General features: G+C 57.4%; 1 protein-coding gene across 1 annotated transcript in view; it reads right to left on the bottom strand.

The window, feature by feature from the left end:
- TTBK1 (tau tubulin kinase 1) overlaps positions 1 to 15,570 on the bottom strand; it is a 38,649-nt gene extending 23,079 nt beyond the window's left edge. Inside the window, exons 1-12 of the mRNA XM_037053377.1 lie at positions 15,317 to 15,570; positions 10,568 to 10,715; positions 10,191 to 10,264; positions 9,838 to 9,978; positions 8,971 to 9,075; positions 8,501 to 8,566; positions 7,973 to 8,065; positions 7,762 to 7,887; positions 6,244 to 6,398; positions 5,063 to 5,294; positions 4,674 to 4,852; positions 1,517 to 2,078 (exon numbers count right to left, since the gene is read on the bottom strand). Of these exons, the coding sequence (XP_036909272.1) occupies positions 1,517 to 2,078; positions 4,674 to 4,852; positions 5,063 to 5,294; positions 6,244 to 6,398; positions 7,762 to 7,887; positions 7,973 to 8,065; positions 8,501 to 8,566; positions 8,971 to 9,075; positions 9,838 to 9,978; positions 10,191 to 10,264; positions 10,568 to 10,715; positions 15,317 to 15,424 (1,989 nt within the window). The 5' untranslated portion in view covers positions 15,425 to 15,570. The remainder of the gene's footprint in view (positions 1 to 1,516; positions 2,079 to 4,673; positions 4,853 to 5,062; positions 5,295 to 6,243; positions 6,399 to 7,761; positions 7,888 to 7,972; positions 8,066 to 8,500; positions 8,567 to 8,970; positions 9,076 to 9,837; positions 9,979 to 10,190; positions 10,265 to 10,567; positions 10,716 to 15,316) is intronic.
- Between the last annotated feature and the right edge of the window lie 2,369 nt (positions 15,571 to 17,939).

The following is a 17,939-nucleotide window of genomic DNA, read 5'->3' as shown; positions in this document are numbered from 1 at the left end:
TGGGCTCTCCCCAGTCCCTCTGAGAGAACACGGGCCCCATTTGGCACCATTCAGGGTAAGAGTCGGTGCCACTTCCTGGATCAGAGATTACCCTACTTCCCTACACAGAGAAGCCAGGCCAGGACAGTGGCCTTCTGCCTATTCTGACATCCCATCCTTGCCAGAGAAAGCAAACAAAATACCGTGAGACATGCTGCAGATCCTCAGCCTGGCGTTCACAACGGGCCACCGTCTGGCACCCCTCCAACCCCTGTCCTTCCAGCCTTGTCCCTCAGTCCTCCCATATGGGAAGGTTCCACTGCAGCCTAACCAGGTCCCCAACACGCCCATCCCTGAGCCTAGCCCAGGATCCCTCCAATCCTGACTCCATTTCTCCCCATCACTACGGTCCGTCTGTCCTGGCTTCAGGGTTCCCCTCCCACCTGGAGCCGGTCACACCCACAGGACACTCCCCCGCCCCTCCCTGTTGCCCTCACCCCCTTCAACCACCCCTTCCCTAGTTGCTGGGACCCCTCTCCCCGGGTGCTCCTCCTACGCTTTGGCCCCTCTTTCTCAGTTTCTCAAGGGCTCCTTCTTTTCTCTCCTTCTCTCCAAAAGCGAGCATTTCCTAGTTCTACCCTCCCCCCTGACTCTCCCCACCCTATGCAGCTGTCTTGGGTGACATCACCCACTTCTGCGGCTTCTATGGCTCCCAAATCCATGTCTACAGCTGAAGCCTCTCCTGAGCGCTGAGGCCTCGATGTGAACACCCCACAGTATCACAAGGTCATTGTGTTCAAATCTGAGTCTGTGTTCCCTTCAAACCATTCAGTGACAGCACTGCCATCCAGCCAGAATGCTGGGCATCTGCTGAGGCCCCCTCCGGTCTGTCCCAGCCCCGGCACCTCCTGGCTCCACCCACCTTGCCCTATGTCCAGAGCCCCCATCCTCATCCAAGCCACCAGGGCACCCTCCTGCTGGTGCCGGCCATGTGACCTTCCCACTTAGAGTGTTATGCCCCTCAAATCCACTTTCCACACAGCGGCCAGACGGATCACTCAAAAGAACCAATGTAAGCATGTTGCACCGCTATTTAAAAGACTTCAGTGGCTCACCAAGCTTTCGTATCAAGTCCCAACCCCTTAGCTTAGCCCCAAGGCCCTCCAGGATGGAGCCCAGGACCTACCTCGAAGCCTCATCTGCTGCAACATGCAATCAGCACAGTGTTTTCTGATTGCCACCTCCGGGCCTTTGCACATGTTGTCCTCTCAGCCTAGGAGGCCTTTCTCCTGCTTTGTCACCTGGGTGACACTACCCATAATGCAAGACTCAACTCGGAACTTGGAGGGGACTTCCTCCGGGAACCTCGCCTGCCCCCCAAGCATAACTCCAGGCCCTTAAACCTGTCTGTCTTCCTCACAGCGTGCAGCCAGTGGCTGGCCCATGGCCCCCTCGGGGCACATGGGGAGCACTCCAGGCTCCCACACCAGCACTGTGAGTGTCCAGGGTGGAGGGCGGGGTGCAAATCCAACCTTACCTGTCTCTGAGGGCCAGTGGGATCCGACTCTCTCCGTCGAGGGCGAGGTCCCGAGTGCAGGGGTGAGTGGAAAGGGCTGCCGGGTGTGGGGGGCTGCGATGTCTCTGACCGGCCATCGGCCTGGCTCAGCTGAGGTTGTGGGGGCTGGAATGGAGTCTGCCGTGGGTCCTCCTCAGCCAGTGTCTGCATGCTGCGTCCCCGGGACCGGACAGTGGGCTCTGGCCCCAGCCGCCGCCGTTCCTCACCCTCCTCGGGCAGCGGCCGTAGCTCCTCGGGCTCCTCGTCCGTGGTGCCTGATGTGCTGGGCTCGGCCCCTGGGGGGAAGTCCTTGAGCTCTGTCTCCTTGTCAATGATGACCCACTCCTTGCTGTCGAAGTCCTCCTCCTCGGCCAGCGGCACGGAGCGGAAGGCGTTGCTCAGGGCCTCCTGCTCCACGGAGGCTGACACATCCATGCGGCCGCTGGCCTGCCGGTCCGCCTGGCCAGTGTCCACTGACAGCATCTGGGCCGGCTGTGAGGAGCAGGCCTGGCGTGAGGGTGAGCCGGGCAGATCCATTCGTGACCTGCAAAGCCATTCCAGGTGGGGTTCAGGGCCCAGGTTCTCTGGACCCCCAAGGACCCCACGCAGGTGGCAGGCCACCTGGACCCTCCTGACCATTGTCACCCTCCACACCCAATCCCTGTAAAAATCTCATTCATTCATTCAACACATTCTTGAATGCTGAATTCCAGGGATATAAACATGCAGGAAATAAAATCTGGTTCCTGTGCTCAAGGAGCGCTCTCCGCCAGACCACCCGCGGGTAACTGAGTCTTGCCAAAGCCGACCCACTGTTCTCCTGTCCAGCGCTCACACCCCATCAGGAGCGCCCTCCAGCCAGGGCAAACAGCCACCTGCCCTTGAGTTCGCTGATGGTTTTTCTAGCCTCTTCTACTACTACCCTCCAGCCCTGCCTGTCTGGTTTCACAACCTTCAACAAACTCCAGTGGCCTCTAGCCCCGAGGACAAAGTCCACATCCTGTAGTTTGGCACTCAAGGTCCTCGGCTGCCAGTCCTTGGCCCCCCTCCCCACCCTCCTAGCCAGGCCCATTCACACGCTTTCCCCAAACTGCCCATGCACTCACACCTCTGTGCCTTTGCTCCTTCTGTTCCCTCCACAAGGTCCGTCCATCTACCCTTTGCTGTCCACCTCTGCTCAGATGTCACCTCCTGTGGGGGGCCTTTCCGTCCTCCACAGGGCTTGGTTTGCCTTCCTGGGAAGTGCTCCCTGTGTTGCCTCTCACCCCAGAGCAGAGCAGAGCATGTGTGCGTTTCCGTGTCCGCCCCAGGGGCTGGGAACTCTGCCAGGCAGGGAACAGGGCCCATCTGACTGCTCACTTCTGGGGCAGGCATCCTGGCTCGGGGCGTCTCTTTCATTGTTACCTTCAACTGTGCCGGGACTCTCACATTACTTCCAGAGTTTCTCAACCATGGTGTACTGGCCCCAGTGTGAGGAGGACAGGCCACCATGAAAGGAAAAACTGCCCTCCCCAAAACACCTGGGGAGCCCCCATGAGAACCGCGGAGGCTCAGCTCCTTTGGGGTGCGCACATTCTCACACTCGGCTGGCCTGCGGACAGTGGGCAGTGGGCAGCGGGCAGCGCACTGCCTCTCGCTCTCCCCCAGCATGGGCCGGTGAGAGGGGGCAGTGCAGGCCTGAACTCACCTGTGGGGCTTGCTCAGCATACTGTCATCCCGGCCCACACGGGACCACCAGATCAACACGGTATCTTTATTGATTTGTTACTAAGGCTTAAAATAAAAACACCCCTGAGGGAGGCCACTCGGGGTCTGACACGTATGCTCCCATGTAACTGGCTGACGCCACTTCCTTCCCTGAGAGCTGAGTTCGATAGGACGGAGAGGAGAGGAAGGGGGAGAAGAGGGCTGAAGATCTGGGGTGAGCAGGGGGGTGGGCGCTGAGGGCCCGGGGGCAGGGGGGGTGGAATCCCACCTGCTTCGTACTCCCCCACTCCCCAGTGCCCCAGAGCTCCCCAAACCCATCTGCCGGCCGATGAGACCCTGAAAACTGTCAGGAAAACTTCTGTTCAGCTCCCTCCTTTACCACCATCTCTGAAACAAGGCTTCGCTCTGAGCCAAATCAACTTGCTCTTCAGGACTGTTTTTGTTCAGGGCATTTCCCACCTCTCTTCTCCACTCATATCCCTTCCAAACTGCCGGCTGTCATTTCCTCCTGTTTCCAGAACCCTCCAGGCTGCCACAGATGAAAACGTAGGCCAACCTGTGTGACCATGTGTGAGAATGAGTGTAAGACCTGCCGGCTCCCTGAAGACAGGGTCTGCATCACCTTTCTGTCCTGGGGTCACCTCAGGGACTGGGATAGCACCCCTCCATCTCAGGCAGCTCTACACCTCAAAGGAGCACTGTGACCCATTTGGGAGGTGGAGTGTAGTTTGGGGCAGAACCCAGAGGCGGGGCTGTGGCTGAGGTGGGGCACAAAGAACTACGCTGCCTGGGTGCAGAAGGGACCTCTCCCTGCAACCCCCACCCAGAGCTGGGCCCAGGGAGGAGATCCCCTTCCTGGTGCAGAGAAGACCTCAGCCCTGCTGTGTGGTGAAGCACCACCCAAAGCCAAGGGATGGCAGGGACCTCTCTCTCCCACCTGAGGTTGTCCCACCCACAGGCCCGGCCCTGGTCCCTGCCTGCCATTGGCCACTCAAGGTTCAGCTTAGCCCTAAACTCTCCAACGCTTACTCCCATCAACCAGGTCCCCTCCCTGACATTCAGATCCCCGAGCCCTGATCCCCAAGACTCGGTCTATCCTCTCCTCAAGCTGAGCACTCCCTGAACCCCTCTCACGCCCCTCCTCAGAGGTGGAAGGGAACCCAGTCAGCTCTCTGAGGCAACTGTAATTATCTCTAGAGAAAGAGGTTCTGGAAGGACATCCACCTACTAACTCGCTCCTCACCTCTTCCTGGGCCTGGGGACCCAGCCTACCCCTCCTGCAGCCTGCTCCCTCCTCCACATCCCTTTGTGGCACAAAGTGGGACCTCTGCTTACCCCATCCCTTCTCCAGGCCCCATCACTGCCTCTGCCCCAGATCCGACCTTTCCTCCAGACCAGCCTTGTAGAGGGGACCAGGGGGCCCCAGACACACCTCCTCTCGTGCAGCTCCACCCGCCCATCCGCAGTGGACAGCCTCTCTGACTCAGGGCTGTTGACCCTCCGGTAGCGCAGAGAACGGACTGGGGTTGTCGGTGAGTCTGGTGGGGCACGCACTGGGGAGCTGGGGACTCCCACACCTCGGTTCTGCTCCTCTTCCACCATGCAGGGGGTCTGCGGGAGAGGGGAGTCCCGTGAGTGGGTAATGGATTTTTCTCAGGGTGGAGACAAAGGGAGATCAAGCAGGAGAATGCTGGTGACTAAGAGGGGGCAAGGCGTGGAAGCAAGGCACGCAGCTTGGGGCGGGGAGAGGGCGCCCTGGAGGGTGGAGGAGGGGCCGGGTATCGGGAAGCCACCCAGGCTCTTCTCCCCGGCTGCAGTTACTTTGCCGATGTTGATCCGGAGTTTGTTCCGGTTGACATCTGTCTCTTCCCAGACTTCAGCCTCAGGACCCCCAGGATGGGGGGCAAGGTGGAGGCCGGGGCCCAGCCCCTCAGGTGGCCGCCCAGGCAGAATTGGGGGCGCGTTCTCCTGGTCACTCAGGTGCTCGCCCTGCAGCACGTCCTCGGTGTTCTCCCGGAGCAGGTCTCCAGGCACTGGCGTCACATTGACCACCCTGGAGAGGCCAGGAGGGGGGCGATGGGCAAAGCTGGCAGGGTGCCGTCTCCTACCAGCACAGCCCTGAAGGCCACTGCCACCAATGGAAATGGGGACAGGGGAGGCCCCAGCAAGGGTGGGGGTGTCCCTAGGCCCACCAGCACTGCAGCTCATAAAACCTCTGAGACTAGACCATCCTTAGGTTGGCTGAGGGCTGTAGGAAGACATGGCTGCTGGGATGGGTGCAATACCACCTAGCTCTGTTTAAGAGACCCCACTGCCTTCCAGCCCCCACCGATTCCCACTGCAGTCCACTGGTTGGCTTCCTTTACACCAGGACTGGCTCTAAGGAGAAGAATCCCTTCGGAGCTCCTTGAGCAATGCCTTTCAGAACTGGGCACCATAATGTGCTGGCTAGTCCCGTTGAGGCTCCTTCCCAAATGTGTACCTGAAGCCCCTGCCTGTGTCTCTCTCCAGCTTGCTCCTGGGGTTGGGCAGGAAGCCCCTTCTCACACCAGCCACCTCTGTCTTTGTGATTGTCACCTGGTTCTGACTTTGCTGACCCATGGATTACAAATACCCTGGACTCAATTGAGAGCGCTTGGCGGGCAGGGGCTGTGCGTTTGTCTCTGTGCCTCTAGTGGTAGGGCTCAGACATGTTTGCTAAATGAACGCCCTTGAACATGGAGAAACAAACTGTGGGGCTCAGGCAATTTCACCAGGGCTTCCTGATGCCCACTAAGGTCAACAGCTCCAAATGAGGACCCCATTCCATGCCCAGACCGAGAGTGCAGATGGAGCAGAACTTCCTGGGGTTTGAGAACTCCACTGGAGAACACCAAGAATAGGTCAGATGGCCAGGCGTGTTCAGGCAGGAAGAGGAGTAGAACTGGATTCTAGAGAGACACCTCCAGGCAGAGGTCATATGGTTCCCCCCCACACCTGCCATCGCCCCTCCCCAGACTCACCCAAACATGGCTGCCGTCTGCCGGGTGTTCTGCTGGGGCGGGGTAGAGGTGCTCGTGGACAAGAGGGCATCGGTGCCCGCCTTCTCCCAGTCAAAGGCCTCGTTCTCGGCGATGCCCCGCTCCTTCATGCTGTTCTCAAACACTGACATGATCAACTGCAGGGGGTGAGGGTGTGGGAGGACAGAGAGGTGACCCTGGGGCTAGCCAGGAGGAGGGGACAGTTGCTGAGACTGCAAGGGGAAGAGAGGGGCCTTCCAGGACAGGGGTGGGCCAAGAGGAGGCATTGGAAGGAGAAGGGCACATTGATTTTAAATGAAAACATGCACACAATATGCAAATCAGCATGCAAATTATCACCTTGGTTTAAGCCCCACTGGCTGAACATAAGCCCCCTGATATCTATCCCCTGGTTACCGTCCCCAGACTCCTTTGCCATTTTCATCATCTTAGCCGTAGCTACAGCATCCGAGACCACTGGGAGCTTCCCAAACCCACCCCCTGGGGGCATGGGTGTGCACAGCAGCTTCCTCCGCCCGCAGTGCCTTTCCCACTCACCCACCCCTCCATCCTCTCTGAAGCCCTCTCTGATTCCCCACCTTGGTGGGGCACACTGCATCGGCCTCAACTCACAGGCCTGCCTGCCAACTCTACACCTCTAGCAGCCAGCACAGGGATGGCACAGGGTGTGCTCTCAGCACTTTGATCTGGGGCCCCCCACGAGGCTGAGGTAAGAATTGGGGTGGGGCATGGCCTCCTACTGCCCAAGTGAGGCATCTCTGCCGGCAACCAGGGTTCTGTGCTCAGAAGGTGGCTGGCAATTGCAGGCCCTCTGAGCCCCCCAACCACGCCACTCTGACTCTGCTCTCTCCAGAACACAGGGTGGGCACTCTCGGCTGCAGCACCCACTTCGCTGAGTGCCTACTGTATGCCCAACACTGCGCTCCCCATGCTGGCACACAGTGGGTTGTGGGCAGAACATGGCTGACATCTTCCCCACTCTTGGGTCAGGGTTAGTGGGCCCCACAGTGTGAGGATGTGGGGTGTGGGGATGGTGCCTTGCAAAGAGCACTGAACTTGGGGCCAGAAGATGTGCCTGACCCAGCCCTGCTCCCAGCCAGGCCATCCAGCCTCCGTTTCCTTGTCTATGACATGGGAACAATCACCCTGCCTGGACTCCTGCAGAGTTTTGGTGAAAAGTACTTGAAAGCACTTGGCTTAATGAATTATTAAACGCTAAAAATAATAACATAAGGAACACACAATTACCACCAAAGGCTTGTTTTGAAGCTTAAATGAATTAATGCATGAAAAGCACTGAAAACAGGGTAAGCCCTTGATAAATCTTAACTATGCCTACTGTTGACAAGAGTGCAAAAACAGTTTCGTGCAGTTGGAAGACGAGGGGGAGATGGCGAGGGCCAAGCCGGCAGGGACGAAGGGCCTCGGCAGGAGGGTGCTGCTGGTGACGATCGCCCACAGAGAGGTATCCGGGGATGCAGGCGGGCGGCAGGCTCCCACCTGGTAATCAGGCTTGGTGAAGTAGTCGAGGCTGGCAATGTGGTCCAGGAAAAGGTGGAACTCAGAGGGCATGTGCTTCAGTAGCATCCGGTGCTCATACTTCTCCTTGATCATCCCTACCTGCTCCTGGAGGCAAGAGACACAGGTAGATGGGGCCCCAGCGGCCCCCTAGCCCCTGCCACCTCCTCAGACCCGGCTACACAGGGCTCACTTTGTCCTTGATCTTCCTCCAGGGCAGCTGGCCCACTGCAAACTCCACCAACATGTAGAAGAGGGACCACAGGTCATCGTGGCGGCCCATCTCCTGGGGGTGGAGGGATGGGCGGTCAGCCACAGCTCTCAGTCCCTTCCCTGAGGTATATATATACTGAGGTATATTGGTCAAGAGGCCTGATGCCCAGGCATCTACGGGCAGAGTTGAAGTCTCCCTGAAGCCATGGCCCCCTCCCCAACCCGCCAGCACACACACAAGCCCAGTCAAGACTTCTGTGCGTGCTTTCTCACCCCATGGAGATTTGTGTTGGGAACAGAGAGGAGCAGGCCCCGAAAACAACAAAGAAGGGGAAGTCAAGGGCAGAGCTTCCTTCCAGCCAGGGTCTCTGGAGTGGCAGCTCCCAGCCCCTGCCACATACTTCTCTCCCCACCTCCAGGGCTGCCTTCTCCCTCAGCAGCACACTCCACAGCCCCTGACCTGTGCCTGTCCTGCCCTCACATTGCTCAGTCCTGGCTCTGCACTCACCCGGTTCTTATGGGCATTGACTGAGGCGTATCGAACAGTCCCGCGAAACCCGGCCACATTCCGAGGCTGCAGAGGAGAGACCACCACCAGGAACCTCACGGGCTGCCCCTGACCTTGGCCACATTTCCACCCTGCTTGCCAAGCCTACCTCTGCCTACTTCAACCCTGACGACCGCGCGCCCCACCAGGCACTCCCACCACGTTGGCCTGGTCAGGAACAAACCACCAACCCAGTCCTAAATGTGCCTCCCGACTCTGCGTCGTCCTTGACCGGAGTGGGCAGACAGATCGCAGAGCGCATGCGGCATCCGCCCCCCACCCAGAGCCCCTGCTAAGGGAGGGAGGGGGTGGGCGGACTGCCGACAGCGAGTGCTGCTCACACTGAACACCAGCCGGGCCTGTTCGGGCAGCTGTGGGGGAAGCTGGCCAAGGGCCCAGGAGGCCGGGACGCCCGCGCCGGAGGTACTCACGGGCCGCACGTCCCCCGTGGTGTTGGTGTACTGCCGCGCCAGCCCGAAGTCCAGCATGTAGCACTTCCGGTAGGTGGACGGCAGCCGGCCCATGGCAAAGTTGGACTGCGGGAAGACGGCGGCGGTGAGCGCGGGCTCCGGCCCTGCCTGGCTCTCCGCAAGGGGCGCCAAGAGCCGGGGTGAGGGACCCTCGGCCCACACACGCTCGTGGGAGAGAAAAACACCAGCACGCGCGGCCGGTCAGAGCACCTCGTCTGAGGTGCAGGTGAGGTTACCCTCAGTTTAGAGATGAGGAGGCCGAAGGTCAAAGAGCTTAGGGGGCTTGTCCAGGATCACACAGCAACTGACCACCCAGCTGAAACGAGGTCTGCCTGGCTCTAAATCCTTGGGACTCCCAAGCAGAGCAGTGAGGCTTAGTCTAACTAAGACAGCAGGATACCTACATTGTCCTTGCTGTGTGACCTTGGGCCATTCAACGAACCTCTCTGGGCCCCGGTTTTTATGCCTTAAGATTGGTGGGCTTTTTCAACCAAGATCCAAGATGTCACAAAACTAGCTTTTTGAAATTTCTAACGAAGCCCCAGGCCCCTTTCCTCAGTCCCCTGGTACTTCCCCGCTCCCTGCACCTTTCGAGGTTAAAGGACTGTTCAGGTCCGAGGAGGGAAAAGAAAAGAGTCCCATAGGAGAGGGCAGGGGCACGGCCAAGGGGCGGACAGGGGTGTGCGCTACTGCGAGGCAAGCGAGAGGTGGAGATGAGGATTGGGACGGAGAAGAAACTGTTCTGGAGAAGAGAGCAGGGACCCAGAAAGGGAGAGAAGGTGTCTGTTGGGGGTGGTGCTTGGGGCAGGTGCATGGGGCAGCCCTCACCGGCTTGATGTCGCGGTGCAGGAAGCCCACGGAGTGGATGGCCTCAATGGACTCCAGGATCTGCTTGCCCAGCCGCAGGGTGGTGCTCAGCGTGAAGGTGCCTCGAGGCTGACTGCGGCGCAGGTCAGCCAAGTTCCGGCCCTGGGGATGGGAGGGGGGCAGCCCCACTCAGCAACCATCCCAACTGCCACCTCTGTGACCATCTGCCCAGCCTCGCCCCGGAAGTCCTGGGCCCACTCCCCCCTCCTCCCCCCTCCTCCCGGGCCCCAGTCTACCGTCCACCCTCCCCATGGCAGGAGTCCCACCCACATTCTTGGGTGTGACTAGAGGGAGGACAGGCCAAGGGGACTCACCTGGAGCTGCATCACCACGTAATTAAACTTCTCATTCCGGCCGCAGCCAATGAACCGGCACACGTGGTCCTTCCCTGAGGGGCATAGACAGGGGTCTCGCAACTCCTACTCCTCCACCCTCATGTCCAGCCCTAAGGGGGGCTCTGGGTGCACCTGGGTTCCTTGGCCCCCCTGCTGTGGCCCCATGACCACTTTGCCCCTGCACTCAGCCCCATCACTGCTCTTAGACTCTGGTCCCATCTCACCTCCTCCGTCACCTCTCCCGTAGTCCCTCCCCTCCACCACACACCCCTCCTCCCCAGTTTCTTATCCCATCACCTCTCCTGGCCCCTGGCTCCAACACCTCATCCCTCCTACCCCCTGCCCTTGGCCCAAACCTTGCAGCTTTTTGAGCACAGCCACCTCCATCTTGAGGACCTGCTTGGGCTGCTGGGCTGACTCCACCTTGAGGGCTACATTCTCCCTGGTCAGCAGGTCCATGGCTTCGTAGATCTCACCAAAGCCCCCGCCCCCAATCTTTTTCAGCTACAGAGACAGGGGAGAGAAGAGGGGACACAGGGATCAGACCGAGCAGCAACTCGTCCCACCCACTGCTGAGGGGCCAAATCCTTCACTGGCGAGGGCAGAGGCCATCCTTCAAGGAGAGGGCCTCATGTCTCCCTTCTTTGCCCCATCCACCAGGGCCTTCACCTCCTTTATTGGCGCTGGAGACAGGGAGCTCAGCCATAGGCGGACAACCACACACACACACACACACACACACACGGCCAAATGCTAGAGTGGGCAGTGGGAACCGGTATGAAAAACATGACTTCATACAGACATGAAGAAAAGGTTATACAGGACTATGGAGAGATAATGGGCTCTCGTGAAACTTTTCTTCTCCGGAAGGACAGTAACTGTCACGCTCATCCCACTCCCCTGCCCAGATTGAGCAACTTCCCCAAGAAAGACCAATTTCCAGACCCTGCCAGCTCCGGGGTAGATTCCCCAGGAAGGGGTTGACAAAACCCTAAGGTGTCACCAGGGTATGTGTGGGGAGGAGTTTTGGGGGAGGAGATTCAGGAAAAGGTGCTCACTGCTCCTGCTGGCCCCTGAAGCTCACATCACTCCCTAGACCCCGGTCACGTGCCCAGAACCAATGTGAGCCTCTTCTGGGGTGGGGCGACACTGTGGGAGCATGTGGGAGTGGAGGCTTGGAAAGAATCTGTTTATTCCCAGGCAGTGCTGTGGAGATCTAACCTCTGAGTCCTCTTCCACCAGCTTCCCAGGGCAGGTGGTGAGAAAAGACGAAGGGAACTGCGATACAGGAAGAATCAGAAGCAGCAGCAAGGGGAGGTGAGCAAAGCTGTGATGGGAGGGATGAGAGTCATGTCAAGTCAGAGGCCCAGGGGTCTTGGAGAGTGAGGGTGCTGCTGGCGATGATGGGGGAAAGGGAGAAGGTACCGAGTTCTAAGTTGGGACTTGTTTGATTTAAGGAAGATGTACAGCTCAATTCTGGCCTCCTCAGGGGGCCTGCCCTTCATGGGGGGCCTGCCCTCCAGAGCCTCACTGGTAACCTGCTGGCTTGTAACTGGTCCGCCACAGCTGGTCTTGCTAATGATTCGGTGGAGACCGCTCTGATCAGCTAGCCTGTGAGGGACCGGACTCAGAGCCTCCTGCATGTCTGAGCCCTCCCCTAGCATTTATTCAGTACTTGGGTGCCCAGTAAACATTGACTGGTGGTTGAAATGTGGGAGTGAAGGGAGGAAGGAGGCAGGACAGAGCCGCAGACTGGGAGTATCCCGCAGGTGGCAACTGAAACCACTCTAAGGGAAGGGTGAAGGGAAGATTTAGAAGGGAAGTGGAAGGCTGGAGGGGATCTTGAAGATCCCCCTCTTGAAGAAGAAGCGTCTTGCATCCAGGGAGAAGGGGGGTGGGGAGGAAGAGTGAGAGACCAGGGTCCATCTCTACTTGAGACAGAAGTGGAAGGTCAGAATTCTAGAAGAATTTCAGAACCAGGAGGGAACAGACACAGACTCGGGGGAAGCAATGGCATGATGGCATGTCCTCCTCTGGGAACGTTTAAACTCAGGGGAGATTTTAGTGTTTCTGAACTCCTTTGTGGTTGCTGTGTGCCAGCACAGAGGAAAGAGCAGGGGGAGGGGCACCACCACCACCTCGCGGTTCTGTGCTCCAGACTCACAGATACCATCTCAGCTCATCCCCAGAGGTTCCCCACAACACAGGTGAGCAAGGTCGTAGGAGTCATTATTTTTTACAGAAGAAAAACTGAGGCACAGAGCTAAGAACCTTGCACCAGGTCACACGGCTAGTAAGTAGCACCCCTGGGTGTCATTCAAACCCAGACAGTCTGATGCAGAGCCCACACTCCACACCACAGTGTTAGCAGAACAGTTGATCACCCTGGGATTCAAAGTGTCAGGGCTGAGATGTAAGCTAAGCCCAGATTTACTAGTCTCCAAAATCCCTGCTGGGGATGGCAAGGGTGCTGGGGCAGTCAGACATTTCTGACGCCTACTCCCTGATTTCCCAGGGTGCCCAAGGGTGTTTCTCTACCACCTTCATTTCCAAAGAGAGCCGATTTTTCCTTCCTTAGTCCCCTTCTTACCCCCCACCTACCCGTTACAGGACCACCCTGGGGGGTAGGGGTGAGCATCTGCAGCCTCCCACGCACCCCACACCCCTGTCCCTGGGCCCTTGTCCCTGGGACATGGCTGGCACAGAAACGAGGCCCATAACACTTTTAGGAGACAATGAAAATGTTTTAATTTCTTTTAAAATCAGGAGAAAAAATTAACTTCTAGGTAAAAAAATTAATATATAATATTAATGTATTCCTCTTTATACTAATGCAGTAATAAAATACAATTTTAGTGCTTTATTATTGAGAAAGGGGCCCAAGGAGGAGAAGTGCCCAGGGCCCACAAAAGTCCTAATGCAGCGCAGCCCAAACCCCGCTCATGACCCCACCCCCTGCAGAAGGACCACCCTAAGCTGGAGGAGAAATGAGACACAATAGGACCAGCATGCACTTAGGGAAAAGGAAGCCTGGGTTTCTGGCCCAGCCCTGGGTGACCAGGGGTGAGTTTCTTAAATTTTCTGAGGCTCCACTTTTCCTCCTCTGGGAAATGAGAGGGCTGGACTGGCACTGGTCCCAAAGACTCCATCGGCTCCTGGTCCTGACCCTTTGATGGGCTCATTCTTAGAAAGCAGGATGTTGACCCAGCCATCAGACAGGTCTGGTTCTACCTACCGGTCCCAGTAACCTAGCAAGTTACCTAATCTCTGTGGCTGTTTCCACACCTGTGAAACAGGGCTAATGATATCGACATTTTCCACAGCAGCTGACAATAGTAAGTGCTCAAAACGAATGCTAAGTTTCTGTGCTTTTACTGTTTGTTAGTCTAGTTCTGGAAAGCCTGCCTCAACAAGAAGAAAATGTTATTGTTTTTAAATACTCCACCTAGTGCCACTGACCCACATCTTCTCCTGGCTACAGTCCATCTCTGGGCAGCTTGTTCTTGGTTCCTGAGCTCTTCCTCAGGTCTCTGTCCCATCCCTCTTGGGGAGACGATCGAGGGGAGGCATCTGGCACCCCACCACTTCTAGTTCTCCAGGGTTGGGGGCAGCGAGAAGTGAGTGTAAAGAGAGGTAAGCTGGCAAAGATTGCATGCATGACCCCTTTCCCCAACTTCCACTTGTCACTTTTCTTCCCACTCATCTCCCTCTTCCTCCCTCAAAAACACTAGAAAGTTCTAACCCAAACTCAATGAACACAATCCTTTTCTCACCTCTTCAGTGTAAATGTCCTTCTGCCTCCAGGCTGCCGGCGCCAGGAGCTTCCTAACACCCCTCAGATTACCACCGGAGCTCCGCCTCCTTCCCCTCCACCCACCCCACCCCCCACCCCGGACGATGGAAAATTTGTCTTCCAGGGAACAGGTCCCTGGTGCCAAAAGGGTTGGGGACCGCTGCTTTATCAGATCTTCATTTCTTTGATTACTGTTCTGGCTCCTTCTTCCCCATCCTCTGTCTCCTGATATTCTCCCTCTCGGGAAGTTCCCCTCTGAGATATACACAACCCGCACCCTCAGCTCTCCAGCTCCTCCAGCTCCGCCCCCCTCAAAAAAACATCTCTGCCCATTGTGCTACCTTTGCCCCTATCCCTGCCCAGCCGAGTGGCTGTTGCCAAGGAGATCCACCTCCATTCAGGCCCGCTCTCCGCTCTCCTCTCAACCCCGAACCCCATGAGCTGAGTCTCTCCCCCCAACACACACGCACACACAGAAACGGACACCGGACCTATGCTGTGGTCCCTCTCTCCCTCCCGGCTCCTCACCCAGGTGCACACCCACAGCTCACACACAGTCACCCCACAATCCGCCCCACATCAGCCTGCCTCTACTATGATAAAAGGCAAGCAGAGAGCTCCTATACAACGGAAAGAAAGGGGATGGGGCAGAATTGATCTACAGTAGCTTTTGCTCCCCAAACACTGTCTTTCCCTTATCCCTCACGTGTTCTCCTCCCATCCAGACCCTAACCCCCAGGAGACTCGGACTACAACTCCCAGCAGGCCGAGCAGCCTGAAGTCCTGGGCTGAGGGGCAAGGCACGCTGGGATATGGAGTCTCGGCTTGTTGCACCTGCCGCAGCAACCAGTGAGGGGAGGAGGGTGGATGGAGAAGACGGAGTGCGGCTGCGGTGGGAGCAGCCTGCAGGGCCTCTTTCCCGGAACGCAAGCCTTTCCGTCCTCTGCTGCAGCGGAGGGGCACATGCTCTCTCAATGCCCTTCTCCAAGGTCCGGCAGAGGAAGAGCCCCCTCCCCCACTTTGCTTTCTCCCCCAACTGAGCTTGCAGCTCCTCCGGCAACCAACCAGGAGTTGTTCCAGACCCACCTACGTGACCTAGCCGGGAAAGGGGTGAGAGAGGGCGGGGCTAGAGAGAGGACACCGGGAGAAAGCCGTTGTCCACAAGTGTAGGCAAAAATAATAACATGCAAGCAGTATGCAAATAAGATCAGGGGCATCTCCCAGTTAAGGTAGGTGCGCGCCAGCCTTTACAGGTTTCCAGATACCCTCCTCCCTCGGCCTCTCCGTCTGCCCCACTGGGTCACTCACTCACCACCTTCCAGCGATCCTTGACCACGTAGTTGGCCGGCAGGATGTCGGCCTGCTCCCCTCCCCCACTCATGTTGGTTTCGTCCTTAAGAGCAGCCGCTAGGCACTGCATCCGCCAGCCCGAGGGAGGGGTGTCCGCAGGGCCTGTCCTTGGGGGGCCATCTACCTGGGGGAGTGGAGGGGCTGTGAGTAGGGTGGGTCTCGGAACCAGGACCACCTTACAGGTATGATGATGGGAAGCTTTATTCTAGCGGGCATCCTTCCCCGGGCCACTGGACAGATGCTCGGGGGTTACGGTGGAAGCATTGTGTAAGCATGGGCGTGGAGGTCAGAGAAGACAAATAACTCTCTACGGGAAGGGAGATACAAACTACAAACTGGAAATGTGAAACCAGCAACACACATGGATGAAAAACGGAGAGGAAAATGCCGTATGCACAGTCTGTGGGGAAAGGGTTTCCCAAGGAGACATATGCTNTCGTCCTTAAGAGCAGCCGCTAGGCACTGCATCCGCCAGCCCGAGGGAGGGGTGTCCGCAGGGCCTGTCCTTGGGGGGCCATCTACCTGGGGGAGTGGAGGGGCTGTGAGTAGGGTGGGTCTCGGAACCAGGACCACCTTACAGGTATGATGATGGGAAGCTTTATTCTAGCAGGCATCCTTCCCCGGGCCACTGGACAGATGCTCGGGGGTTACGGTGGAAGCATTGTGTAAGCATGGGCGTGGAGGTCAGAGAAGACAAATAACTCTCCACGGGAAGGGAGATACAAACTACAAACTGGAAATGTGAAACCAGCAACACACATGGATGAAAAACGGAGAGGAAAATGCCGTATACACAGTCTGTGGGGAAAGGGTTTCCCAAGGAGACATATGCTAGCTAATATGGGGGAGACTTACTAACCGAGGAGCACACTAGACTGGGACGGTTGCTTCTACTGGGGAGACCTAGGCCAAGAAAGGCCAGTCTGAGTGACTCGATCTGTGGCCCCCGGCACCCACACCTTCCCTGTGCCACAAAATGCCAGGGAGCTGTGCATCTGAGCCTTATGAGAGGGGAGACCCATGGAGACGCACACAGGGTGACAGAGACCTGCTATCCAACTGGGGGAGAGGTGACAACCCCTCCAGGACGGTGCAAGTGAGGAGGAGGCAGCTGCTGAGAGGCACACCCATTCTCAGTGGTGAGCCCAACCAAGCAAGGGTGGCAGCGAAGAAGTGAACATAAAGCAGCTGAGTCCAGACATGGATTTTAAAGAATAGCAGCTCCATGGACATTCGGAGAGAGGCAGGCTGGACTGGGAGGACCTGGGGACTGCAGGGGAGTGGGAGCGGCCTAACAGAGGAGTGACAGGGAGCAGCAGGTCTGAGTGGGCATTGGGGGAGAGAGCCTCTGACCACACCTTTCTGCTGTCTGCCCAGGAGCCAACAGAAAGAACACAGCTCCTGCTGTGTTGGGACAGGGAGAAGCTGGATACCTGGGAGAGTGTCCCAACTGCAAGGGGTGGGGGCCAGCCAGTGTTACTCAGAAAGATGCAAGTGTGTGCACATGTGTGTCTGTGTGTGATCCCTGTGTGTATATGTCTTTGTGTGTCTATGTGTCTGTGTGTGTCTTCGTGGCTCTGTCTGCATACCTGTGTCTGTGGGTGCTTGTGCGTGTTTTCGTGTTTGAGTGTGTGATAACATGTGTGGGTAGGGGCCAGGAGAGGTGGCATTTTGAGCTCTCTGCCAACCCACTGTACAAACAGAATGAAGATCTTTTCTTCTTTTCTTCCCAACCACACTTTTTATAAGCACACTGCACTGCCCTCACAATGACCCTAGAGAGTCACAGATGGAAAGAAGTCACTCAGGCTGGGATTGCAGGGGTGGGAGAAAGGAGGGAAGTGTCTAAGATATCGATGGGTACCACGGGAACTCCATAAACCTGCCTTTCCCTGGGATGGGAAGACTCCCCAGGACTTCTGATACAGGGAGCAGCGTGGAATGGTGAAGGCGTGGAAACAGCCTCCGACAGGTGATGGTGCGCTGGGAGGGACATGTGGAGAAGAGACCTCCATGGGGAGAGGGCATGTCACTCTTTCTGTATTTCTTCAAATGACTCGGCCGGCTGTTTCCTCCCATCCACACAACTTCAGAGAATTAGAGCTATGGGGCCACCACGCGGGCCTCCGCACTCCTTCTGCCAAGTGGCCCGTGGGGCAGGAGTTTGCAGGGCCCAGAGGGCAACGGCAAGATGAAGGGAGAGGTAGGGGTGGGAGGGCGAGTTCTGGGCTATACATGGAGGGGACAGGTTGAGGACAAGATAAAAGAAGCAATTGAACCAGTGGGGAGGGAACCTCAAGGAGCTGAACTGGGTGAGCTCTGGTGAGCCTTCCAGCCCTGTGATGGTGGATTCTACAGGTTGATGAGAAAAATGTAGGTCCTGCTCCCATTTTATAGTTGGGCAAGTCAAGAAAGAACAGGTGAGGTGGAAAAAGAAAGAGTGGAGGCAAGAGGATAAATGAGGGTTTTCTGCCTCTCCCTATTCACTATCCTTCCCACTCCCTGCCTCAGAGGACTACACTATACTCAGACTAGGACTGGATGCCATGAACACAAGGCACTTGGTTGCCCCATTACTGCCCCCT

This window comes from Sturnira hondurensis, unplaced genomic scaffold, assembly GCF_014824575.4.
Source record: "Sturnira hondurensis isolate 20B ecotype Veracruz unplaced genomic scaffold, ASM1482457v3 Scaffold0000880, whole genome shotgun sequence".
In the NCBI taxonomy this organism is placed as follows: domain Eukaryota; kingdom Metazoa; phylum Chordata; class Mammalia; order Chiroptera; family Phyllostomidae; genus Sturnira; species Sturnira hondurensis.
The sequence above is the reverse complement of the archived record's forward strand: the minus strand, read 5'-3'. Positions and strand labels throughout refer to the sequence as shown.